At 39.3% G+C, this 27524-nt stretch overlaps 2 protein-coding genes and 1 long non-coding RNA gene across 3 annotated transcripts in view; 1 reads left to right on the top strand and 2 right to left on the bottom strand.

Annotated features, from left to right (window-relative positions):
- LOC134753671 (uncharacterized) overlaps positions 1-27524 on the bottom strand; it is a 256262-nt gene that overhangs the window by 112551 nt on the left and 116187 nt on the right. The window lies entirely within an intron of this gene.
- Positions 555-2744, bottom strand: LOC134753584 (uncharacterized). Its single transcript, XM_063689507.1, has 2 exons — positions 2600-2744; positions 555-1528 (listed from the first exon to the last, which is right to left on the bottom strand). Exons 1-2 carry the CDS (start codon positions 2642-2644, stop codon positions 809-811), a joined length of 765 nt encoding a protein of 254 aa, XP_063545577.1. The 5' UTR covers positions 2645-2744; the 3' UTR covers positions 555-808.
- LOC134753554 (putative fatty acyl-CoA reductase CG5065) lies at positions 10608-26831 on the top strand. The gene is made up of 13 exons (XM_063689461.1): positions 10608-10689; positions 11467-11583; positions 12997-13154; positions 13891-13981; positions 15724-15869; positions 16744-16853; positions 18277-18360; positions 19066-19174; positions 20329-20405; positions 21582-21744; positions 22518-22626; positions 24500-24648; positions 25375-26831. Exons 1-13 carry the CDS (start codon positions 10615-10617, stop codon positions 25508-25510), a joined length of 1524 nt encoding a protein of 507 aa, XP_063545531.1. The 5' UTR covers positions 10608-10614; the 3' UTR covers positions 25511-26831.

Raw genomic sequence — 27524 nt, forward strand, 5'->3', positions numbered from 1 at the left:
CTACTGAAGTGAAAAATTATATGTGCAACACGAGAGCAAAGTAATTTAACATCTCGTGTTTTTGAGTTACTCGCTACGCTCAAGATTCTAACTTAGAATCACTCGCTTCGCTCGTGATTCAATTATAGAATCTTTCGCTTTCTCGGGACTCAAAATAAACACTCGCAAGAAAAACCAACTATCCTCTCTTGTTGCACAAATAACTATTACCTTATCCAACCTTATCCGTCCACACACCACCTTAGGTCACCTTATACCCTATCCGTGACCACAACTAGTGACACATAAAACACTGGATAAGGTATAAACAATTATAAAAACAGCAAACAATTAAACAACTAAAGTCGGTCAAGCCATCTCCGTCAGTAGAAAAAAGCGGCAAATTAAAAAAAAGGCGCCAAGGGTTATTGCCCTTTGCTCGGACGCCACGTCACCGAAGTGTCAAAACTGAAATTGAACTTTATGCACATGCACGTAGGTCTATGTTGCTCTGTCTGGTTTTGTGTACACAAAAATCAAATATCAACACACACAAATATCAAAAATGATAGACATTATAATTTTTTATAATACTCATATTTATTTCAAAAAAAATCATAAGTGCAGCAAAAATACAATTAATATAAAAAGTGGAGATTCCTTATTTTTGATTTGTTTTATAAACGCCTGTATATTTGTAATAAAAGTGATTTCTGATTTTTAGGGTTCCGTACCCAAAGGGTACACATCATCCTCACTTTGATCTATTCAAAACAGAAAGCAAAGTTAGCTCAGATGGTTTCTCTCGTTTTTAATCCACAAGGTGGGGTTATGGCAGGAAGGTCACTTTAGGCTTAGCGCATCCACAGGGGGGCAGGTAAGTTGGTGGGGGCAGCAAAGGCGGGGCACAGCCGCATGGGGGTAGGGGGAGAGGTAAGGGGGCTGTTAAGGCTAAAGGTGCCGGAGCTGGTAAAATTATAGGAGCTAGTGGGGGTAAGGGCGGTAAAGTTAGTTTTATAGGCGGTAACGGGGCTGGAGCGCAGGGCGGAAGGGGCGCAGGGGCGGGTAGGAATATTGGGGCAGGAGCGCAAGGTGGTAACGGCGCAGGGGCTGGTAGGACTATAGGGGCAGGGGCGCATGGTGGGAGAGGTGCAGGGGCTGGCAGGAATATAGGGGCAGGAGCGCGGGGCGGAAGGGGTGCAGGGGCGGATAGGAATATTGGGGCTGGAGGTGGTAACGGCGCAGGGGCTGGTAGGACTATAGGGGCAGGGGCGCAGGGTGGTAACGGCGCGGGGGCAGGCAGGAATATAGGTGCAGGCGCACATGGCGGAGGTAAAGGTAAAGGCGCTGGCGGAGCTGAGTACACTATCGGCGCTGGAGGAGGCAAGCACGGGGGCGGTAGACACAACGGCGGTGGGGGAGGTAGGTATAGGGGTGGTGGTGCTGGCAGGTATAAGGGTGGGGGCGCGCAGGGCGGCAGGGGCGCGTCAAGGTAGATCAGGGAGAGCTCGGGGGGTCCGCATTTGCAGCTGCAACATGCTGCCGTGAGCTGGAAATTAAGACTTATGTACATACTTAGATAAGTTAGCGGGACGCCTAAGTTTCACATAACATATTAGGTAGGTATTTGCGAAATCAATTGCCGTTGACGACGCGTTTTGCTAACGGCCGAAAAGTGATTTTATTTATTTTATTTTATTCATTTTAGGGATAACAAACCACTACACAATATAATGTTACATTTAGTAGTACAGTTAAAATTGACATATGCATAGCCAACGACATTATCCACAAATTACATTAAAATTATGCAATGGTTGGCACAAAAAAGGTAGTTAATTATTCGAAGTGATGTTTCGCATAATTATTATTATGAAGACTAGTGTAGGTATGAATGTAATGAAATAAATATTTCCAAACATGTTTAAAAACAAAAATGTTTAGATATAGATATATGCTATTAGCAAATTAGTTATGAATGTTTTCTATTGAGTTTACTGTGGGACTACGAACGTTTTCACATCATTCCATCTGATAACGGATACGACCACAAAGAAGCAAAATGTAGAAATTGCCTTTTTAAATACCTATTTATTTTATCATTATGTACGATTCCCATCGACCGGCTGGAGTCGGGCCGCGCCGGAGCGCATTTTCTATGTGCCTATACATTATGTATGGCAGAAGCGATGGAGTCCGACCGAAGCCGTCCGCGTCCGCGAGGAGCGGACCGGATTCTGGCCGTACAAAATTACAAATGTGAAATGCGCTCCGACTCCACCCGTTCCGTGGGAATCGTACTAATGGGGCATTTTTAGCAGCGGTCTTTCTCCGATGTCGGATCGGACAATGTGAAAACGCTCTTGTGTATAAAGGGATGAATTTTGATGAATTAGTAGTACTAAAGTAAGTAAAACAAGTACATAGAGAAAAATGATAATTACTTAGCTAAGTAAAGGATGACTCACGTTGGACCGGTGTCCGGCCCGGAGCTTCCGGCGCTTCGTTTTCTATGGAAAGCATGACGTGATCACCTGTCATGTCATAGAAAAGTAAGCACCGGAAGCTATCCGGCCCGGTCTAACGTGATTCATCCTTAATTATCCCATTTTCCACTCACCTGCAGCAAAGCAGAAATAGCACACACAACCACAGCAGCCTTCATGTCGACTTGTATGTCTGTCCGTCCGTAACACCGACCTATAAACCTACCCTTATCGTCGTTGCGACATATTTATCGGACAGAAGTTATATTTAATAGAGCACGTTGGTTTTACCTATTTCCTAATAGCACAGGTGTCTATGCATATATCTATGATTGCCGTTACATCAATGCAACCGCTCGCCAACGGCAATTGACTCAAAACGTTTATTTTCATACCATAGAACCTATTAACGCAGCGTACTTACGTAGAACAACACGCAAACGCGATGCGGCCCGGGGTGAATCAATCCTTTGATACCTATAGAAGTGTCCTATGTGGGCGATCTCGTTGAAAACGCGAAGGCCGTGGGCCCGACGCGCCGCGTCGTGTTCGCGAGTTGTTCTCAGCTTGATGTCCCAAAGTGAATCCTAGGACACACTACGTGACGCTGATTTTTAGTGAAGCCTGATAAAACTAAAACTAGAACTAAAACTAACTAGGTAGCAGAAATAAGTTCAAAATTAAGTCAGTAACAAAAACATAAGGATCAATCCATAATCATACTAATATTATAAATGCGAAAGTGTATCTGTCTGTCTGTTACCTTTTCACGCTTAAACCGCTGAACGGATTTAGTTTAAATTTGGCATAGAGATAGTTTAAGTCTTGGGGAAGGACATAGGATAGTTTTTATGTCGGAAGTCATCCTTAACGAGGGTGAAAAGAGGGATGGAGATGAGAAAATTAATGAATTGCCTGTTAATTGATGTTAGCATTTCATTCTCAAAATTATTGCCATTGCATTGCCATGCCGATAACCATAAGATAAGACCTATAAACAAACAAACCGTCCATAGGCTATGATCTCCGCTTGTTTACCACAGTAGACGTGCTATAAAAAACGCAATCTCGAGCAAAATGTTGCAATGCGTACGTGCCTAAAACGCGCACCTGCGTTGATATCATATTGATACCTGCGCAGACGCAGCGGCGACGACTAGGTCAGGTTATATAGGTACCTAAGTAGGTCTTGTAAGCTAGTCCGGAAAAAGATACCGTTTGCTCCAGTCATAGGCAGTCAAATTCCTGACACTCTTTGATAGAGGAAGATAGTCTTATTGCGATTCCTTATAAGAGGAAATCTTATAGGAATCACAATAAGAATATCTTTATCACCGACCGGGCATTTTTTTTTCATGGTCGGGTCGGACAACAGAAATATATCATCTGTGAAAATTTAATAATAATTGAAAACAGAAGGGGAAACATGTTGGAGCACCTGATACGGCACGATACTTACTACATAAAGTCTATAATAGAAGGAAGAACAGAAAAAAAGGAGAGGCAGAGTAAGACCGAGACGTGCGTTTTTGGACCAAGCCAAAGAGAAAATAAACGTAGAGACGTATCAGGAGCTCAAAACAGTGGCAGAAAGAAAAACGGAGTGGCGGTTACTCCACCGACAAGAGCCAGGTTCTTATGATGATAATGTGAAAATTTCAACTGTCTAGCTATCACGGTTCATGAGATATAGCCTGGTGACAGACGGACATACAGACAGACAGAGAGACGGACGGACAGCGGAGTCTTAGTAACAGGGTCCCGTTTGTACCCTTAGGGTACGGAACCCTAAAAAACCGGACTTATTAATAAATAAAATAAAAGCACATGACTTTGTGTTCCTTGAATATGCGTATCATCAAAACCATTATTTCATAAGGTCATACAAAGTAAGTAGGTACCTACTACCTACTTACATACTAAGTCTTTCGCCGTCCGAAGTGCATTCACTGTGTGAATAAATGCAAATATATATACCCAGTGTATATTTATAATAAATTTCACTTTATGAATAATATAAGGCGTAAAAATATGAAGGATGAAAACGCAACGTGTTTCGAGCGCCGTAAAACACTTTCATAATCATAATCATTTATTTTATGTGCAAATAAAGGGTTTTACAAAGATATTATCAAATATTATAAAAGTTACATGATCTAGCCTTTTACAAGCCTTTGTCTGCCATATTAGCGGAGTATGTATGAATAATATTAGCTATGCTGACGACATGGTGCTGTTGAGTCCCTCGCCGGGAGGACTTGAAATACTGCTGAAGGTGTGTGAGAAGTATGCATGTAAACATGGCCTCAAATATAACGCTCTGAAAAGTGAACTTATGGTTTTTAAGTCTGGGACGAAATGTCCATCTGTTGTACCGCCGTTATATCTAAATGGCACACCCCTTAAACGAGTGACATGTGTCAAATATTTAGGCCACTTAGTCGATGAAAATCTGCGTGACGACGCAGATATAGATAGGGAACGTAGGGCGCTGGCGATAAGAGCGAATATGATAGCACATAGGTTCAGAGGTTGTACAGCTCAGGTCAAAATAACTCTCTTTAGAGCCTACTGTACCTCTCTTTATACCTGCAGCTTGTGGGCTAATTATTCGCAAAGATCGATCAGCGCCCTTCGGGTACAGTTCAACAACGCCTTCAGGGTGCTGTTGCGTCTGCCTCGCTTCTGCAGCGCGTCAGGCATGTTCGCGGACGCGCAGGTAGACGGTTTCTTTGCCACAATAAGAAAGCGCGCCGCCGCGACGCGTCGCAGAGTGCTTGGCAGTAGCAACAGTATCCTGAGTGTGATAGCGGGTAGGCTCGATAGTCGCTATATGCAGCACTGGTCGAGCCTGCATCGTTCCCTAGCTAAGTATGTATTGTAGTTGTAGATATCTAGTAAGTTAAGTAATAATTAATTGTATCTAACATAGTTTTAAGTTCCTGCATGTTCGACTAACCTGTTATGGATTTCTGTGGTCCGAAATAAATGATTTTTTTTTTTTTTTTTTTTTTTTTTTTTTTTTTTTTTTTTTTTTTTTTTTTTTTTTTTTTTTTTTTTTTTTTTTGTTAAGAGTACCGGCAAGCTCGGTCCTCCATACAAACGTTACGCTCTCATTTCAAAACGACTAGCTAGATTGCTCTGATTTGTACTTACAATAGGATAAGGTATATCTAGGTCTGTAATTGGGGCATTTTCTATGAAAAGAGACCTTATTGTCGATGGCGCTTACACTGCACAGCGTTCCGCGGCATCGTTTATAATGGCGTAAGCGCCATCGACAAAAGGTCCCTTTTTATAGGAAATGCCACAATTAGTTTATGTAGCTTCAGCTACCATATAGTTAAAAAAATACAGCGAATTTAATTTTTTTCTCACAAAACTTGTATTTGCTCTATTTCGTTTGTTTTATATACTAGAGCTATATAAACTAATTACAGACCTAGATATACCTCATGTCATTGTATGTGCAAAGTTTCATTACAATCCAACACGTAGTTTGAAAATGAGAGCGAAACTCCGTTTGTATGGGAAGGTGAAATTCGGCCGAGCTTCCCTGGGACTTAAGATAGGGACAAAAGTCTATCAACGGTTTATTAGATGTTAATATTGTTATATTGTTGTTGTTGTTGTTGTTATTAGCAGTGAACTGGGTCAAGAGTAAAGTCAACGATGCTTGCATCCTTTTGACATGATTACTAGGTATAATTATAAATAAATAAATACTTTGCGACAATCCTACACGAATCAACATAGAGGCCAATTCAGCGTGGAAATACGGCCAGCCTTCTGGGCACCTTGCCCATTGACGGCGATTTAGGCCAAATTTTTTACCTATAGGTTAAGTTATATCTATCGTTGAAAACAAACATAATAAAACTCCGTAATAGATGGATACAGTCTAAGGAAAAAACGTGCCTCGAAAATCACGAAAATTTGATTCTCGATCAGATGGCGCCACTAGTTTTGGCATACACTCGTATAGAGGGCGTTGACTGTTTCGTTTGTTATTTATAATTTTAACGCATACCAGTGAAAGAACATGGGTCAAAATAATATAAAAATAATTAATGCAAATAAAAAAATCATTTATCCATATTTAAATACATTTTATCGTATTTTTATAAATATTTATTTTTAGTTTTAAAGTGTGTCGACAGATGGCAGTGAATTTACTGGGGTTACAAAATTTACTATGACAGTACCGCTCTAGTATAAGTTACTCTATGGTTTTTGTTAATTGTTTTTGAAATAAAAATCTATATTTTCCTAATGCACACTTAGACATCAAAATGATATCTAAATGACGTAATTTAGTTATCAGTCGCCCAAGACGGGCTAATGATAACAAAACCGGGCAAATGCGAGTCGGACCTGCGTTCCAAGGGTTCCGTTCATTACACAATTTAAACAATGTATTTTTATGTGAAACGTGAGTGAAATGTCTTTAAAAAACCTGTAGGGGTCGGATCAAGAACTAAGTTACTAAGTAATTAAGTCCGACTCACGCTTCATCTACAGGTAAAGAACTTTTAAGGTTTTTTTCTTTCAAAATTTAAGACTTAAGACCCAGTAGTTTCGGAGGTAAAAGGGGGGGGGGGGTGGTAATTTTTTGCCTTTTTTTCTTGAATAACGTCTATACTGTTCATTATAAAATTATAAAAAAAATTGAGATTCTCAAAATTATTTGATCACGATATAGTTTGAAAAACTTTATTTTTCAATTTTCTCATTTGCCCCCCAAAACTTAACCCCGTGTTTAAAATTCATTTGTTTACGTTACATTACATGTCTGTCTTTAAGTGACCCAAATTTCAGCTTGATTGGTCCAGTAGTTTTGGAGAAAATAGGCTGTGGCAGACAGACAGGCAGACAGACAGACGCACGAGTGATCCTATAAGCGCTTTTTCCTTTTAAAGATAAAGATAAAAAAAAGTTTATTGCCATAACTAGAAATCTAACATTTCTTAAACCTTAATTATGAGAGAGAGAGTTTTTTGAGGTACGGAACCCTAATAAAATCCATACTTAATATTATAAATGCGAAAGTGTACTTGTCTGTCTGTCTGTCTGTTACCTCTTCTCACGCTTAAACCGCTGAACCGATTTAGTTAAATTTGGTATAGAGATAGTTTGAGTCCCGGGGAAGGACATAGGTTAGTTTTTATCCCAGAAATCATCCTTTATGAAGGTGAAAAGGGGGGTGGAAGTTTGTATGGGAAATCGATAAAAAGCAGATTGGATAAAAAATAAGCTACCCAAATTACTAACTCTACGCCAACTCTACGCAAACGAAGTCGCGGGCAAAAGCTAGTAATTAAATATTAGAAAAAGTCAAACGAAGCGGCATAGCTATGGTTTGTATGGAGAAGCGATATCCTTTTTTTTTATACTACGTCGGTGGCAAACAAGCATACGGCCTGCCTGATGTTAAGCAGTCTCCGTAGCCTATGTACGCCTGCAACTCCAGAGGAGTTACATGCGCGTTGCCGACCCTAACACTCCTCTCCCTCGAGCTCTGGCAACCTTACTCACCGGCAGGAACACAACACTATGAGTAGGGTCTAGTGTTATTTGGCTGCGGTTTTCTGTATGGCTTTTCTCTTAAATCCCGCCATACATTTACAAATTGCTCCGTATATACCTAGTTCGCTATTTGCTCAGCAATCCCAACAGTGGGCAACCAATAACCGGTGGTTTGCTACAATTAACAACTATCAACATAACGTTTGCGTTACGATCACGGTAACGCCTAGACTCCGTGACGACTGGCCGGTATTACGTGTCGCTATCGCTTTCAAACACTCGATCGTTCTTCCTTTATAATAGGTACTAGCAATGTGCAAGTTTCATAACATTCTCAAAATGACCGGCATGAGATAATTCTCATGCAAGTTTCCACTTAAAGGATGACTCACGTTAGACCGGGCCGTGTCCGGGCCTTCCGGCGCTTCGTTTTCTAAGCATCACGTGATCACCTGTCATGTCATAGAAAAGTAAGCGCCGGAAGCTCCGGCCCGGACACGGCCCGGTCTAACGCGAGTCATCCTTAAGGCGGTTCCCTGAGCCAGAAGGCGAAAAATCTCCCGTTATGATCATATTTTTTAAAGAGTCGTTGATATTCGTAGACGTGGAAAAAATATATGTGGTTCTTGATTATATTATCTTTAATTTATAAACTTCTGATACACGAATTATGACACTTCGCTCGATACAATTAATTCCCAAAGTAACCTCTAACTAGGACTTTTAATCCAACTTTACTCAGTTAGTTATTATATGACACTATAAACAAAAAAAAGAAGAAAAAACAATCTTTACTTAAATAGTAATTTCCTAGCTTTCGAATTTTGATATTGTAAGGCAAGGCAACGTTTTTAAAATAAATAAAAGCGACAAAATTCGATCAAAATTGACACTTGGCGCGCATGATCTTTCCCGTTCTTTCTTGCGAAATGTGACAGTGACAGCGGCAAACCGATGGAACGGCCTTAATCCATAACTGTCAAAAATCATTACGTTTTTTTTCTACTAAGTAACTCAATGAGGGGTATCGTTTTTTTGCTCACCAGTTGGCGCCTCTGTTGATGGTGGTCCAAAAGACTAAAGAACAGTTGTCAGTCATTGAAGTGACATTTGACATTTCGAACTATGGAAAAGACCACCATCTACACTAGCGCCCCTAGCGGCGAATTCATACGCGTTAGCCGTCATTGCTATCACACGTAACAAGTCAATGAATGAAGAATAACACTGATTATATGACCCATCATTAGTTTGCCCACTAACGCGCAGTATTGCTGACTGACAGACAGACGGACAATCGAGTAGTGACAGTAAAGTTTTCTGTGACCCGGAAGAACGTTTCTTGAAAGTAAGGCATTTACGATTTTTGATTTTATTGTGTGAAGAAACCTTTCTTGAAATAGTTCTTGTTTGAGGCAAAGTCTTGTTAGATTTGCGCTCTCTGCGGATAATTTTTAGTAGGTAAGTGATTTAAGTTTGAAATAATTATTGTTTAGCAGAGCTCTATCCTTGGGCCCTAATGAACAATCCTGCCAAAGGAAATATTTGGTTCACGAAACGCCGTACTATTTTATTTGGTACCGTAAAATGGGGTGAGTAGGGTTCGCGGGGAGAGTTGGGTTATGAAACTTATGAATGGGGAGAGAAAGTATGAAAGGGGGGTGAGATGGGATTTTAAGGCTACTGCTACAAAAATAATGTAATCCAATTTAAAATGGAGCCTAGTAATACTCATAATAAAAAAAAACGATTCAACATCTTCCAAAATAACCTTTGTATGAAAACCCATCTCAACCCAATTACGAGGGACTACGGGGAGTACGGGGTGAGGCGGTTTTTCCTGTTTATCGTCAGTTATGAAATGGAACTACCCAAAATAAAATAAAAACTAAAATACAAACGTCCGGAACACTTATGATATACACCATTCAGTTTGCATATGTCAAAAATGTGTGTGTGTGTAAAATGTTATCGAGGTTTGAATGTCAGTTATCTTCCTACTCACCCCATTTTACGGTACATACAAATAACAGGGTACTTTTAACATTTTTACACATAAAACTATTAAAGTAAAGATTACGGAACTCATAACTTGATTACCAGACACGTAAAATCGTAAAAACGCAGCGTGTTTAACCTGACTCGCGGCTTTATTATCAAGTTATTTTGATTTTCCTAATGAAAATGCATGATGCCGGTTTCGCAGTTCATTGTGTTGATTGGTGTGCATCGGGCTCGCATTTTGTGCATCAAGTAAGTTACCTGCTTAAAATAATTAAATTAAAAATTTAAAAAAAGCCCTACGCTATATGCAAAAAATCCATTTTATGCCGAAAAAGCCAAGTACATCATTTTGGAAATACTGATACTCTTCAAACTGCGGTATCGTTTTTTGCCATCTGTGCGAGAATCAAATTTTCTTGATTTCCGAGGGACGTTTTTTCGACAGATTCATCTTATACGGAGTTACATAGGTCTTTGACCAAAGGAAGGTCCGTTGTACCGTAATATTAAACTGTAAATTTACACCTTATTACCAATACATAAGGTCCACCGATACCCAATTAAGTTGCATTTATAATCGATGCACATGCATAATTGCATAATTCGTTATTGCAGGGCAATGGCCCCTTCAGTAGGCGAGTACTACGCTGGCAAGAATGTGCTGATCACCGGGGCTACTGGATTCGTTGGAAAGGCCAGTTGTACAATATTACAGATTAATAATTATAAATAATACTAGCTCCCAACCCCCGATCCTCAACACCCAGCCCCCAACCTCTCAACTCCCAACCCTCGATCCTCAACACCCAGCCCCCAACCTCTCAACTTCCAACCCTCGATCCTCAACACCCAGCCCCCAACCTCTCAACTCACAACCCTCGATTCTCAACACCTAACCTGCGAACCCTCAACTCCCACGTCTCGTGGACAAGCACAATTGGAATGATGACACGAAATGTTCGATTTTATAACAAATTCTAATTAAATAGATATTAAATGAACAATTATCTCAATAAAATGAAATGAACACAACAATATATGGGCATTTCTAGTTAAAGTTGTACTCCAAATGTTTGTGTTTGAATGGGGATTTTTTATTATTTCTCTACTCAGAATAACGAGCCTCCATCCTTACCGAGAAAAAAATGTCCCTAATTTTTTTTAGGCCATTTTGGTTACATTTTCAATACAACCTTCCATGACCGTAACAAAACGGACAAAAAATGTACGAAAATTTGGGGACACATTTTTTCGTATTAAGATCGAAAAAGCTAGGGATTCTGGGGGTACAACTTTTAATAGAAGTGGCCATATGGAAATAATAAACAATACAAACTCAGTTTCAAAATTATTATTATTTAACTTCCGATATGAAAAAGATAATGGTACCATTTGTTTCCTTACATTTTATTGCAAAATAGATTGCAAGGAAAAAATATATACATGGATACTGATGACTGCTGTTTTTCAGATCCTGGTGGAAAAGCTACTGCGCTCCTGCCCCGAGCTGAACACCATCTACCTTCTGCTGCGCCAGAAGAGGGGAGTGTCCAGCGAAGAACGGCTGCGGGAGCTCATCAGTAATAAGGTGAGGCCTGAATCCGCTTGTTAACAATAAGGTGAGGCCTAAGTCCGTTCGGTAGTAATAACGTGAGGCCTAAGTACACTCAGCAGCGATAAGATGAGGCCGGAGTCTGCTTAGGCAAAAGGTCAGTCAGAATTTCATAATAACATTAGTAATATATTGTATTGACGTTTCATAAATGTGAGGATGTTGTAACTTTTATTTATTTTTTCTTAAATATTTAACTGTGTTCACTGCATGTCATGTTATTATATGTCTTTTTTCTTTTCGTCTGTTGCCTTCCGTGATTCTTCTCACTTGATAGTCTCATCGGAAGATCAGCGCTGGAAGCCATCAGCAATATGCTGAGATGAGGCCATTTCGTGGCACTTTAATCTTATTCTATGTTTTATTTTTATATTATGTAATGTTTGTTTGTGCTTATGAATAAAATTTTATTCTATTCTATAAAGAGTAGTAGTAGGTAGTAGTAGTAGTAGTAGTATTCTTATTATGGTACAAAAATCAAAACAAAACGGGAAAAATAACATTCATTAGTACACAGGCGAGCTGAAAGAAGAAGGACAAGAGTATTATGTACAAAAAAATTTATGGGTACTACCCGTTCCTGTATCCAACCAAGTATCTCTTGGGAACCCTTGGATACAATTCATTAGAAGTCAGACGGACCTTTAGTTTGCTATCTACTGCGTGTCGAACACTGCGCGGAGAGTCAGATTGTCCGGAACTTGTGAGCCGCCTCGTGCGACTGTTTGTTCTAGATGTCTCCAGAATAAATCTCAGGCCGCGGAGACGCGTTCTTTTAGCTGTGCCGGCTGCGCGAACTGTGTCGCGAAGAAACTCGCCACTGCCGCGCGCTCTCTCTCTACTTAATGCGCTCTTGGCGTCAGCACCGGAATGCGATCTGATTGCATGGCGATGGGTGGCTGTGAGAAACGAATGCTTGAGCTTGCTATGTTGTTATGTGTTAGTTTCATGACGTATTGGTTTACTGTAAAGTCGTGTAAACGTATTTATAAAATAAATAAATAAATAAAAAAATATTTGACTGATGAGTAAACTACCCTATTGAGTGATTTCGAGCCTTATTTTTATGGGACCTAGCAATAAGCGCTTAACTCCAGATTTATACCTATACTCTGATTTGTAATTAGATTCCATAAAACTAACCTCACTTTTTCTCTTTTCCGTATGTTTTAAGAAACTAAACAAAGCTAAAAGGATACATCTATATTTATTTTAAATGCTAGAGTATGCAAAAGGGAAATTTGAGTTTACTTCTTTACATATTTTCCATTATTACGAAAGAAAAAGGATCTGAGTGAGGTTAGTTTTATGGAATCTAATTACAAATCAGAGATATGTATATTTATTTCAAACGAGCATGGATCGACTTATGATATTTTTTGTGTTCAGCTATTCAATCCCCTGCGAGCCAAGCAGCCTGATGTATTCAACAAACTGCGTCTTGTGGCCGGAGATATTCTGGAAGATGAATTAGGACTCAGCAATGATGATAGGCAGGAGTTGCAAAGACGCTGTAATGTGGTGTTCCACAGTGCTGCTTGTGTGCGGTAGGATATAAAATTATTATGGCTTCCTTTTAGGTTTCCGTACCCAAGGGGTAAAAACGGGACCCTATTACTCCGCTGTCCGTCTGTCACCAGGCTGTATCTCATGAACCGTGATAGCTAGACAGTTGAAATTTTCACAGATGATGTAAGTATTTCTGTTGCCGCTATAACAACAAAATACTAAAAAGAAAAACAGAATAAAACAAATATTTAAAGGGAGCTCCCATACATCGAACGTGATTTTTTTGCCGTTTTTTGGGTAAAGGTACGGAATCCTTCGTGCGCGAGTCCGACTCGCACTTGGCCTTCGTCACTCTCTTTAATGTATAACATTAAAAAAAAAAATGTAAAATATACAGGTTTTTATAAGTGATGCCCGGTAAGCAAAATTTGCCTGTGTGACATCTATTTCAGTGTATATATACACACCATATCCGGCATTTATAACGTTGACCTGACTAACATTGAGCTGCTGAGAATGCACATAGCGAAGTTATGTACTTTTACATAATGGTAGGTACTTATGAATCGTAAAGTATTTGTGTTTGTCACAAATAACGCCATTTTGCTTATAATGTTTAGAGCATTTTCTATGAAAAGGGACCTTATTGTCGATGGCGCTTACGCCGCACAGCGTCGCGCGGCATTGTATTTATATCGGTGCATCGTTTATAATGGCGTAAGCGCCATCGACAATAAGGTCCCTTTTTATAGAAAATACACATATTTGTTTCAGTTTTGACCAGAAACTCAAAGATGCTGTAAACTTGAACACAACCGGGACATATCGTGTATTGAAACTTGCCGAAAAAATGGAGAATTTAGAGGTAAAGTTGTTACACTTGTAATTTTCAGTCAGTCAATTAGTCTAATTGTAAATATCACTTTGAAAAATCTTTTGTATTTAGACATTTTTTTTTTAAATTTATGGTGTGTAAAATAACAACACCTTCAATATATTTATCCATTTATTTTCTTGTTTTGTTCCAACTTATGCCCGCGACTTCGTCTTCGTGGAGTTAGTAATTTGGGCAACTTATTTTTTATCCAATCTGCTTTTTAGGGTTCCGTACCCAAAGGGTAAAAACGGGACCCTATTACTAAGACTCCGCTGTCCGTCTGTCCGTCTGTCACCAGGCTGTATCTCATGAACCGTTATAGCTAGACAGTTGAAATTTTCACAGATGATGTATTTCTGTTGCTGCTATAACAACAAATACTAAAATGTGCGTAACCCTCGGTGCGCGAGTCCAACTCGCACTTGGCCGGTTTTTATCGATTTCCCATACAAACTTCCACCCCCCCTTTTCACCCCCTTAAAGAATGATTTCTGGGATAAAAACTACCCTATGTCCTTCCCCGGGACTCAAACTACCTCTATACCGAATTTCAACTAAATCGGTTTAGCGGTTTAAGCGTAAAGAGGTAACAAACAGACAGACACACTTTCGCATTTATAATATTAACTATGGATGGATTCACAATTACAATGATCTCGACTTATTACAATACAACCGTTTGTTAGCACAACTCCAAATCAACTGAGAGCCATCGGCCGAGTGTCATTTCTTTTTATACCCAATAAATAACCGTTTTCAATATCAAACTACCCTCAACTCTAAAACAAATTAACGTTATGCTATCCATACTAATATTATAAATGCGAAAGTATGTCTGTCTGTCTATCTTAACAGATAGAGGTAACACTCTTCACGCTTAAAACGCTGAACAGATTTAGCTGAAATTTGGCATAGAGATAGTTTGAGTCCCTGAGAAGGACATAGGATAGTTTTTATCCCGAAAATCATCCCTTAAAAAAAGTAAAAAGCGGGGTGGAATTGAGATAATTAACGAAGTGCCTGCTAATTTGGTTGCATAATATACTCAAATTGATTGATTGCTATGAGAATATTTCCAGGCGCTATACTTACTTTAGCTGCTGCTACTAAGTCCACGCAAATTATAAATGCGAAAGTGTGTCTGTCTGTTACCTCTTCACGCTTAAACCGCTGAACCGATTTAGCTGAAATTTGGTATACAGTTAGTGTGAGTCCTGGGGCCCTATTCGAGATGCACAACTGTCAGTTTCGGCTTCAACATCAGTTCAACAGTGGAATGAATCATTTGTTCATCAACTGTGGAAAGTATCATTTGGTACAACCAAAACTCATTCATTGAAAAAATTAAGCAACAAAAATCAACTTTGTTTTCTTACTACTATACGGTTTAAAATGGCTCTGAACTCGGCGTGGTTCGGTTTGGTTTCGTTGTCACCTAACTGTGTATTGCTAATGTCAAATTTACCTATTCGACAACACACGATTTCTTCCATTCAACTGAAGTTCAACACGAAACGTCACTTAACGCATGTCAAATACCGCTCCTGGGGAAGGACATAGGGTAGTTTTTATCCCAGAAATTATTCTTTAAGGGGGGTAAAGGGGGGTGGAAGTTTGTATGGAGAATCGATAAAAAGCAGATTGGGCAAAAAATAATCTACGCAAATTACTAACTCCACGCAGACGAAGTCGCGGGTAAAAGCTAGTGTTAAATACCTAAAACCCTACAGGTGTTAGTTCACATTTCGACCGCCTACTGCCGTTGCGAGCTGGACGTACTGGAAGAAAAACTCTATCCTGCCGTTCATAAGCCCGCCTGGATCATGGACATAGTAAACTGGATGGATGACAGCATGCTGGACTATTTGGAACCTAAGTATTTTGTTTTTAGTTTCATCGCCATCTATTGTAAAATGATGAACATAAAATAGGCTCGTTGATAGAAAACGCCAATCAAAGATAGATCTATTTTTGCTTCAATCGAAACTTAGATAATTGTGACGTTTTCAATCAAAAGATATCACATTGTCGCTTATCATAAGGACGAAATTGGATTGTATCTTTATACGAATAACTTGCCACAGCGTCCTTTTGGTAAGCGACAATGTGGTACCTCTTGATTGAAAACGACACAATTTATAAACTTGTAACGTAACTTTTCGTAGCATCTATATCAACCCTATATACATTTTTTTCGTTTGGCGTTTGTCGTGTAAAGTAACCAAAAAATACGTAAAAAAGGTAAATAAACGTTTAAATTGATACTAATATTAATCCTCAATTAGGCTAAGAGACTCAAATTAGTCAAATTTGTGCAAAAGGTGGAATTTTTTCCATAACGAATGTATTGAGAATGTAAGGGGGAAATTCAATTCAAAGGGCTAGTGGGGGTAACGGCACCATATCGTGTTTCTAGGAGCGTAGGAAACCCACTACAAGGATCAGTCAGAAGTCAAACTGCGGTCCGCAATTTTTGCAAACGAACATCTTATTGCAGCCTGTTCTACGACTGTGTGTTCTGTTCTGTGTCTGTGCTGTGTTACGACTGTCATCTTGTCTAGGTCCCTAGATCTCTCGAGAAAGACTTTCCTCATACGGTTTCTCTTGCCACGAGCAAAATAAGAAAAAAAAAAGTTTCCTTTCTGTACGGTAGTACTATTCTTTATTCTGTGTCCGTGCTCCCGCGCAAGTCTGCGAACGGCGTAAGATGCTTACCATTATTTTAGTAATATTTTTATTTCTTCTCACAGACTGATCGCTCCCGAGCCCAACACGTACGCATACACCAAAGCCATAACTGAAGACATGGTGGCAGAATACGGCAAGAAGTTCCCCGTCGCCATTGCGAGACCTTCTATTGGTAACGCCGTCTATTTTGCTCCATGCATGAATTTATTTTTATTTTTGGATTCATAATTTATATCGTTGGAACACCGGATATGATAAAAATACTTTTGTAAACCTTAACATTATTTTATTAAAAAATATTTAAAATGTTGAAAATTTTTGAGCGGTTGAAATTTTTGGCGCGAATTCGTCAGAGCGTGATGACGTCACACGTTGGGCGGCCCAACTGACGTTTGCTACTAATGACACTAATCTGTCACGTGGCGTTTCGAGCGTTTCGCTCACTAGCTTTTCGCGGGCAAATTTTTGTACTTTTTATTTATAATTTTAAGTAATTAAATGGTAATTTAAAAACGGACATGCATTTGTAACATGATATAACGGTAACAAACATACGAATAAAACATATTTCGTTCAAATATAAACTTCATGCATGAGGCTAATTATTACTTGTTATTACTTACAGAAACTGATGGTTGTTTAGATAACAGCGCCATCTTTTTGCCGTCTGACTGATTGCCACTGAGCTAAACACTAAGGTGCGTAGCCAACATGCCAATCGTTTCCGCTCCGTATCGAAAGAAAAGCAACTGTCACTGTCGCACTAATATATCGCCCTAAAGAAGTGATAGAGAGATTTTTTATTTTATTTTTTTATTTAATAAATCTTACAGTTACCCAATGCGATAGTGTCTATTAACATTAAAAATAATAAATTACTACTATAACTATACTACTACTATAACTAGGTATATACATACTATAACTAAGAATAACACAACACGAACAATGTAACTTTTACAAAATCACTCTCGGAACAGTAAAATACGTCAGTTCGATTGGCAACTTCGTTAAATGTGCTGGTGGCTCTCGTCCAAGGGGCCGTGCGCATCAACCCGGTGCGCGCGTGCGGCTCGGCCAGCAGGGGCGGCCTGCGCCTCCGCCACACGTACCGTGGGGGCGCGTAAACACATATTGACTTTAGTAACTCTGGGTTACTGACCGCCCCACGCACTAACCTAAATATATAAGAGGCTAGTGCCAATTCCCTTCTAACCTCTAGCTGGTTATATCCCACCATTCCGAGCACAAACAGGGTTGGATACATTCGAGGATAGAAGGGGTACACTCCATACAACTTTAGGTACAAGAACCTGATGAATTTATTTTGGATTCGTTCCAACATAAACTTGTATTAGATGACTACGCTACGGAGCGTTAACGTAACTATTGGCATGTTGGCTACACACCCTGGGACGAAAAAATACAAGCCTTCTATTGGTTATTGTCTTGTCATATAAGAAAAATCTTTCACTATTTGTTAAACTATTGTTTAGTTTTTAAGTTTATTAAATGCATATGTATGTTAGTCTGCAAGGTATTTATGTAACATGAGCCTTGCTTGCTGTTTTAAATTTTAAATAAATAATTTTCAGTGGTAGCATCCTTGAAGGAGCCGATCCCCGGCTGGGTGGACAATTTAAATGGACCCACGGGATTGATCATTGGCAGTGGGAAAGGTGAGTCACACTTTACCTAGGATCTTTGTGGAATATGCCATGTGTATGCGGTCAAGCAAATGGCGCCAATGTATTCCTCCCTTGCCTTGATTATCCGCTCGCCGCGTTCGTTTCGCGGTCAAAGTTTCTATTACAGAAATAATCTGAAATAACGAAAAAATGGCTTCTGATGAGATTTTAATTTGAAACCCGGTTCACATCTATCTGACGTGTCGTGTTGTGTTGTGTCGTGAGGCACATTGCGTTCACATTTGTCTGACCCATATAGGTAACCATTCCGGTCGCAGAAATCATCAAAGTAGTAACTAAATGTCAGTATGTCGTAATGATGTCGTAACAGCTACTACACTTTGCGACTGTGTTCAGTTTTGGTTACTTAGTGTGGTAACAGTGTGTACACAATGCGACCAGAATTGTTTCAGTAACTATGAAAGTTCCATATTAAATGTATGAAACCGATATGCGTCACGAGGTCACGACACAACACAACACGACACATCAGATAAATGTGAACCGGGCTGTCGTGCATGGCTCTCTCCCATCCCCATCCCACCCATCTCTCTCTCAACTCATCCTACTAAGAGCAGCTGTATGTAGGATATGTTGTCAGTGTTAATGTGAAAGAGCCCTTGAGGCTTGAGGCCTACATAGAGAATTTTTTTATTTATTATGAATTAAATTCAACGTTATTTTGTATCTGTCCAGGGGTTATTCGCACCATGCACTGCGAGCCCTCGTACCTCGCTGACGCCATGCCGGTCGATGTGGTCGTCAACGCATGCATACTTCTTGCTTTCGCTACTGCCATTGAGAGGTAAGACAAACCAAAGATAGATATAACTCCGTAATAGATGGATACAGTCTAAGGAAAAAACGTGCCTCGAAAATCAAGAAAATTTGATTCTCGAACAGCCGGCGCTGGCGGTTTCGTTTGTTATTTAACAAGTTAACGCATGTCAGTGAAAGAACATGGGTCAAAATCATATAAAAATAATTAATTCAAATAAAAAAACGCCACCAGACGAAGCCTGCGTTGCGGATTTTTTACATGTAACTAGGTTATTTTTTAAGATTTTCTCAATTTCTGTATTTTTTTTTAAATGTAGTGTGCACATTTTTATAGTTTTGTGTGAATCATAGAGTAACTTATTTTATAGCATAGATATGTTAGTCAATTTACGATAGATGGCGTTGTTGAGTTGTTGTTGACAGACCACAAGAGGCCAAGTTTTTTTAGACAAGTCAATTTACGATAGATGGCGTTGTTGATGACCGACCACAAGAGGCCAAGTTTTTTTAGACAAGTCAATTTACGATAGATGGCGTTGTTGTTGACAGACCACAAGAGGCCAAGTTTTTTTATATGTCAATGTACGATAGATGGCGTTGTTGTTGACAGACCACAAGAGGACAAGTTTTTTATATGTCAATTTACGATAGATGGCGTTGTTGTCGACAGACCACAAGAGGCCAAGTTTTTTTTATTTTTATTTATTTATTTATCTCAATGTAGATCACAACAATTTTCTTACAATTATATTCCTCGCCAAACTGCGATTGCAGTTTGTTGGCGAGATAGCGCTCATTTTTACATTTTAAGCATTTATGCACTTAAAAAACTAAACTTAAACTTAGATACTATCCGAAAAGCGAACATGCATGGCGATAGTTTATGATGACTATTAAAAAAAAAGAAGATATATTATTTTATCTTTTTGTTTAATTGTCACTACACCTTTTAAACTATTTTAGATATACGATAGATGGCGTTGTTGTTGACAGACCACAAGACGCCAAGTTTTTTTAGATAAATCAATTTACGATAGATGGCGTTGTTGTTGACAGACCACAAGACGCCAAGTTTTTTTAGATAAATCAATTTACGATAGATGGCGTTTTGTCGACAGACCACAAGAGGCCAAGTTTTTTTTTATGTCAATTTACGATAGATGTCGTTGTTGTTGACAGACCACAAGAGGCCAAGTTTTTCAACGTCACGATGTCCGGTGCGCTCCGCTGTACGTGGGGGGAGATGATAAGGCTGGGTACGTATAATAGGCCAATTAAAATAAGTTTTTCTGAAGAATTAATTTCCAGGAAACTGGAAATCGTTTTAATATCTTTATTTCAACGCCACGACCACGCCATAAACACCAGGCCATAAATAAACGTAAGTTTGTATGCGATTAAGTCCCGTCGAAGTTTTAAAATTATGCGTGAAAACCGTGTTAGTTTAAATCAGTATCTTCATTTCGTCCTAAATGCGAGCAAATGCGAGTAATCCGAGTTTGCTCCATCCCAGGAAGTAAGCATAAATTTTTGCTCTTTTACAGTTTTTTGCTTGTAGATCGAAAACGGTACGTCTGACCGAAAATGTGTTCTAATCATGATGAAAATTGATATCTGAGGATCCGAAAGGTACTATAATATGAATTCGTAGTGTAAATTGGAAAAAAATGGCCGCCACTTAGAATTTTCTTTTTTTTTGGTAAAATCATGTTAAAAATCCGAAAACGTTTTATCAGAGTCTGATCCACCAAACCTTGCTGGTAGTGCTATTAATTGATAGTGGGTTCCTTCTACATCGAGTGGTTTGGCAATCCAAGGAATAAATGATCTCCTAAGGCTCCCAAAACGTATGCATACCTCCTGAGATAGAGCAAACTTGGATTACGCGCATAGGACCAAATGAAAGTATTAAAACGATTTCCAGCTTGCTGGGAATTAATTCTTCAAATCGCTATTCTTGGATCTAATTTGGACATTCCACAAACATTTTTATGGAAAATTCACTGCTGCTTTAAATTTACCCTGACAATAATATAGCTACCCTAGTTGGTTCTCTGCCTTTTCGCCGAAAATTGTATTGCAGAATTTCACTTGGCAACCAACTTTTCGCCAAAGTTTCATTTGGCCGAATTTCATTTCCCAACTTTACATAATCCAACCTAACCTAACCCAACCTAATAGTACGTCATTTTCATTTCCTAACTAGGGGGTTGGGAAATGAAATGGTTGCGAAATAATTATTATTGGTAACGATTGGTTTGTCATAATGAAACTTTGGCGAAAAGTTGGTTGCCAAGTGAAATTCGGCAATACAATTTTCGCCAAAAAGGGTACAGCACCCTAGCTTACTCTAGTGTACTCATTTAATATACTAGTATTGATATGACCTTTCTTTATACTAAACTATGTGGGTTATCTAAATCTTATTCCAGGCGAGTATTGGGTGAACATGTTCCCCCCAACCATGGCGCTCTGGTACCCGGGGGGCTCCATTAAATCCTACTGGCTCTGGCACCAGTTCTGTCTGGTCACCACACAGCTGATACCGGCTTATCTCATCGATATGCTGCTGTTTTTAATGGGGAAGAAGACTTTGTAAGTATTTCGTACTTTACTAGCCTGTTACCTACTTCATCCACGATTCTTGGGTCATGTTTCCATCAACTGTGCCGTAAAAAGGGGGACCAAAAAGAGCGTACAAGTAAAGGAAAAAAATCAACATCGTGTCGTATCAGGCTGTCAAGGAGAAGGCAGTGGATCGACGGATACATGGAAATCGCTCCAAAGACAAGTCTGACTCTTAAAATATATGATGATGTTGATGATGATTGGGTAATGTTCCACCAACCATGTGTGGCACCAGTTCTGTCTGGTCACCACACAGCTGATATCGGCTTATCTAATCGATGTGCTGCTGTTTCTCCTGGGGAAGAAGACTTTGTATCAGGGTCATGGTTCTGTCGCAGCCATCTGGGTAAATTAGCCAGCTAATAAGTCGCCTAGGCCATTCATTAAACGCCGGCATCCAATTTGATGCCTATTAGGATCGCAACGTTTAACAACTTGGCGTATTGAAAATCAGCCCTTTTAAACGACTGATTCACTGAGCCAAGAGATACAAATGTAACCTAAAAAACTTAAAGAAATGAAATAACATAAAATAAAAGCCGTGTGTCTAATTATTGTCATGTGGAGGGTGGCTATTAAGTAATATAAGTTTTTTTAAGTCACATCAATACACATATTTCTCTCTCTGCACCAAATTGTAGGTATGTTTGGCCCTGGGGTTGACTGGGAGAGAATGCCATTTGGCATTAAGTCCGCAATAAAGTTTAAATAAATAAGTTTAGTTAATTGTATTTTCGCAGCATGGTGAAAGTCCAGGAGCGAATCAGCCACGGTCTGGACGTGCTTCAATACTACACCACCAAAGAATGGTATTTCAAGAATACTAACTTCATTGCTCTCCGTTCTAAGGTAAGGTAAAAGGTTGGGTGGAGTCTAAAGGTCAGTTGTTCGGAACTGTCAAAATTTTGTTGTAACTTGTAACTGACAGGCCGATATCGTCCGGCGGACTGATAGTCAGTGGGCCCCTTTAGTAGGGTTACCAGACGTCAGGAATTTTCCTGACGGGTCAGGAATTTTGGCCGTTTGTCAGGAATGCGGCCGGAATACGAAAATGTAAGGAATTTTAATGAAGTAGTAATAGGCTTTTTTATAATGTACCTTTTTGAAACCCTATCTTAACTTAAATTGAAATCGTCCCCTCGGTATGGCCACTAAATATTCGCAAATCAATTTTGTCAGGAAATTCAAAATTTGTATCTGGTAATCCTAGTCCTAGGCCTAAGTGAAACCTCAATCTTAATGTTGATATCTTTAATACTATTATTATTTCTGTGGTTAGGTGGTATGTCTATACATCAAAATTCGATTTCCTAGTTCTATTCATGATAGTATCTAAATTAATATCACCGACATTAATGTAGCAGCGTCTTCTTGATATAAAACTCATCTAAAAACAATCACAAGTCATTAACCAAATACCGCAACTAAATCGGTCTATCCATCCATGTGATGCGTACATAAGGCGACAAAATGGGATATTTTCTATGAAAAGGGACCTTATTGTCGATGGCGCTTACGCCGCACAGCGTCGCGCGGCATTGTATTTATATCGGAGCATCGTTTATAATGGCGTAAGCGCCATCGACAATAAGGTCCCTTTTTATAGAAAATACAACAAATGTTGTGTAGGTATTTTTAATGCTGATGCTGATAATAGATGAATACAGTCTAAGGAAAAAACGTGCCTCGAAAATCAAGAAAATTTTATTCTCGATCAGATGGCGCCACTACCTTTGGCCTACTTTCGTATAGATGGCGTTGACGGTTTCGTTTGTTATTTATTATTTACAATTTTAACGCATATCAGTGAAAGAACATGGGTCAAAATCATATAAAAATAATCAATGCAAATATTGCAAATAAAATAAACATTTATCCATACATAAATACATTCTTTGCTATTTTTATTTTTGTATTCTTAGTTTTTATCGTCTGTCGATAGATGGCAGTGAATTTACTGTGGCTACAAAATTTACTATGACAGTACCGCTCTATCCTATTATATCCTCTTTGCTGATACGTATTCTGTCATACATTTAAAAACTTTCACCTGACTGAAATTTTCCAACTCCTAATTCGTAGGGTTCTTCATTTTTTTAAAGTGGGTACATATTTTCTTCGATTTTTAGGTTTCCGTACCCAAAGGGTAAAAACGGGACCCTATTACTCCGCTATCCGTCCGTCTGTCACCAGGCTGTATCTCATGAACCGTGATAGCTAGACAGTTGAAATTTTCACATATGATGTATTTCTGTTGCCGCTATAACAACAAACTAAAAACAGGATAAAATAAATATTTAAGTGGAACTCCCATACAACAAGCGTGATTTTTTTGCCGTTTTTTTGGCGTCATGGTACGGAACCCTTCGTACGAGAGTCTGGCTCGCACTTCTCAGGTTTTTTAAATTAAGCCCAACCAATAAAGGATACTTGTCGGAAGAGTCGAAAGGGAGCGTGCATAAACTGTAGGGGGCAGCACAGGAGACGTCAGATTTTTGGCGCGAGGCGTAAATGTGTAGTTTATGCTTCCAAAGTAGCCCACAAGATGGCAGCACTTGCTTTGGCGTGAAGTGTCAATGTACATGTGATGTACATGTTTATGGTTCCGATTCAGGCCACAAGATGGCAGACCCTCCAACGCGCACGGTCCCTATCATAGTGACAATCATTCGACGTGAGAGATATATGTATTTCAGTTATTAATAATGTAATCAAATTACAGGTGTCAGAGGCCGACAACGAAACGTTCTTCACCGACGTGAGCAAAGTTAATGTGAACGACTACCTAAAGAACTACTTGATCGGAGCCAGGGAGTACTGCTGCAAAGAGGACCCAAGCAACCTGGAGCGGGCCAGAAAACTACATAATATGTACTTACTTACTTGAATTTAAACTATCGTGAGACATACTAACTTAGATAACAGTGGTTTCACTCACGTATTTTTAGTCACTCGCGCGACATGTTTCGGAGAGCCTAGGTCTCAATTTTCTAGCACTAACAGTGTCTGAGTTAGTAGCGGATACGTACCGTCGCGTACGCCCGCCCGTCGTGACCGCTACTCACTCAGGCACTGTTAGTGCTTGAAAATGGAGACCTAGACTCTCCGAAACATGTCGCGCGAGTGACTAAAAATACGTGAGTAAAACGGCTAAGTTATCTAACTTACTATCAGAGAATTAAGAAGGCATAGTGCTCACTCCATACATCACTTTTGTTACCAAAAAGACATCTAGGGTTAAGTAGCGCTTCGTCACAGGGCGGACACGCTATACATCAAAAATCACTGGCGTTTCTATGACTGTGTGAACGGCACGTCTGTACACGCGGCATGCGTCATTGTGTGAGTAAGTTGCTTAAAAATAGTACTCGGCCGGCAAACGGCCGTCAATCTGCTGTCGCGGGGCGAGGTCATTCGATTCGGGGCTCGGCGGTGCGTGGCCGTTCTGTATGATAATACTATTACTTATTCTGTGGCTTCGTGGTTGGTCCCATAGTAAAAGTTGCTCAGTATAATCCCAAAATCTCCCTGGCAACGGGAATGCACATATTTTTTGGTCATCCTGTATATTATTTACTTTTTTGTGTGTTTCCACAGACGGTACTACGTAGACCGCGTGACTCGATGCATATTGATCTTCCTTCTCTGCTGGTTCCTGTACAGCTACGCGCATGTGTTCACCGCGGCCATCGAATACCTTGACGTATCATTGAAAAATATATCTCCTTATTAATGTCTAGTTTGTAGCTACCGTAACGATAGGAAAATACCTTAGTGTTACGCTCACACTACCAGACCTGTCAATTTAATACCCCATCCACACGGGACAATTTTACTTGATTTTACTCACAACTGATACAATCCGAATTGTGACCAATCAATTTTAAGCTCTTATTTAAACTTTCACAATTTATACACATTATTATATTGTAAAACGGGACTTAGTAAATGTAAGCGGAAACGAATATCGACAGTCGATAAATCGAATATCGTGTGTGTCGACAGAGTATCATCCCTAGTGCGCAAAACGTTCAAGCTGATAAACAGGACCAAGTGCGGGTAGTTCGAAAACCTCGCGCGGCTAGAAGATGGTGATGTCAACTTTAGCCAGTCTTCTCCGAGACCACGGGGACAACGCCGTCCTCGAAACGTCGGAGGTAAATCTTAAAACTTAAATACGCGATTAAGTCCCGTTTTACAATTTAACAACTTTAAGGTGCTAAAGACAGAACGCTGATCACGGGTAATTTAGTACATTGACCCGCCTGTTCCTACTCTATCGCACGCGCATAAATATGTCTGTACCGCTCACACAGTATCATTGACCGCTGGCATCATGGGCGAGACAATTATATAATTACGCGCGTGCGATGAAGATAGCAATAGGTGGGTCAATGTACAAAAATCTATGTAGCTTCTCTGTTTTAGGCAGGCCTAAGGAACTGTTTGGGGCAAATTTTAGAATTTCGAGTAATCGATTATAGAGTTAGACCAAGAAAAGCCTGCAGCGATTTTGATAGCATATGCAGTGCAAGTGTTATTTTAAACGTCAAACTTCTATGAAATTATGACGTATAAATAACACGTGCACTGCGTGTGCTATCAAAATCGCTGCAGACTTTTCTCGGTCTAACTCTATCACGATAAATCTAAGATTTATTTACATTTCACACATGTGGATGCTAGATGAGATTGGTGCCAATTTTATTATCGGATCAAATTGGCAATTTAATTGTTCCGTGTGGATGGCGCTTTAAAAATGTAGTAACAGTGACAGGTAAATGATAAAGACCATTTCTACACATAATTCTGCAAAAGTTATTCTAATTAGGTATAAATCGTCCCACGTACTTTGTGGGTATGAATTCTTAATTATTTACTTGTGATAAACTTACCTGGTGTACCTGTTTGTGTCTTTTGATTATAATTTAATTGGATTTAATAATATATTCATAAATTAGCTCATTCACATATCCTTATAAATTACGTATGCTAGCGTCTAAGATGAAAAGGAAATATGGTTGTTTTGTGATGTAAATAAATATTGTAATGGATTTCGTTGTTGTTAATTAATTAACGATCTTAGCACCTTTTGCACGAATAAGACAAATATTACAATAACCTAACACAGGAAAATTAATTAAAGTAGAACCCAACTTTGTGATTACAATAAAAATTTATTATTTATATTGTATTTACAACAATAATTTCATTAAATAATTTCACGGTTTAGATTCACTCGTGCGTCGTGCGACATGTTTCGGAGAGCCTAGGTCTCCTTTCTCAAGCATCATCTACGCAATACATGGTCGTCGTGAACGCTGCTCGCACTATTAGTGCTTGAGAAAGGAGACCTAGGCTCTCCGAAACATCGCGCGAGTGACTAAAACAAGCGAGTCTAAACCGTGAAATTATTTAATGTTATTATGGCTTACAACAGTTTAAATTCAATAATTTACCAGTTGAAGGAAAATAAGCAATTAAGTGATCCCGCGCCATTATTGTTTCAGTCAAAAAATATAATTAGTTTTCCATATTTAAAATGGCGCCTGCCGCATGCGCGGTTGTCAGAGAGCGTCCCATTTGAGGTAGCTTGCCGCCTGAGGGGAAAGATAATGTCATCATTTTATTTTTTCGAAAATAGTTAACAATAAGGATACTTTCAATTCTTTCAAACAGGCAGTAAGATTTATAGGCCTATCAAATAGTCAAACGTGTCTACAAAATATTTTCCTAACAATCAAATT

Source organism: Cydia strobilella, chromosome 27 (genome assembly GCF_947568885.1).
Source record: "Cydia strobilella chromosome 27, ilCydStro3.1, whole genome shotgun sequence".
In the NCBI taxonomy this organism is placed as follows: domain Eukaryota; kingdom Metazoa; phylum Arthropoda; class Insecta; order Lepidoptera; family Tortricidae; genus Cydia; species Cydia strobilella.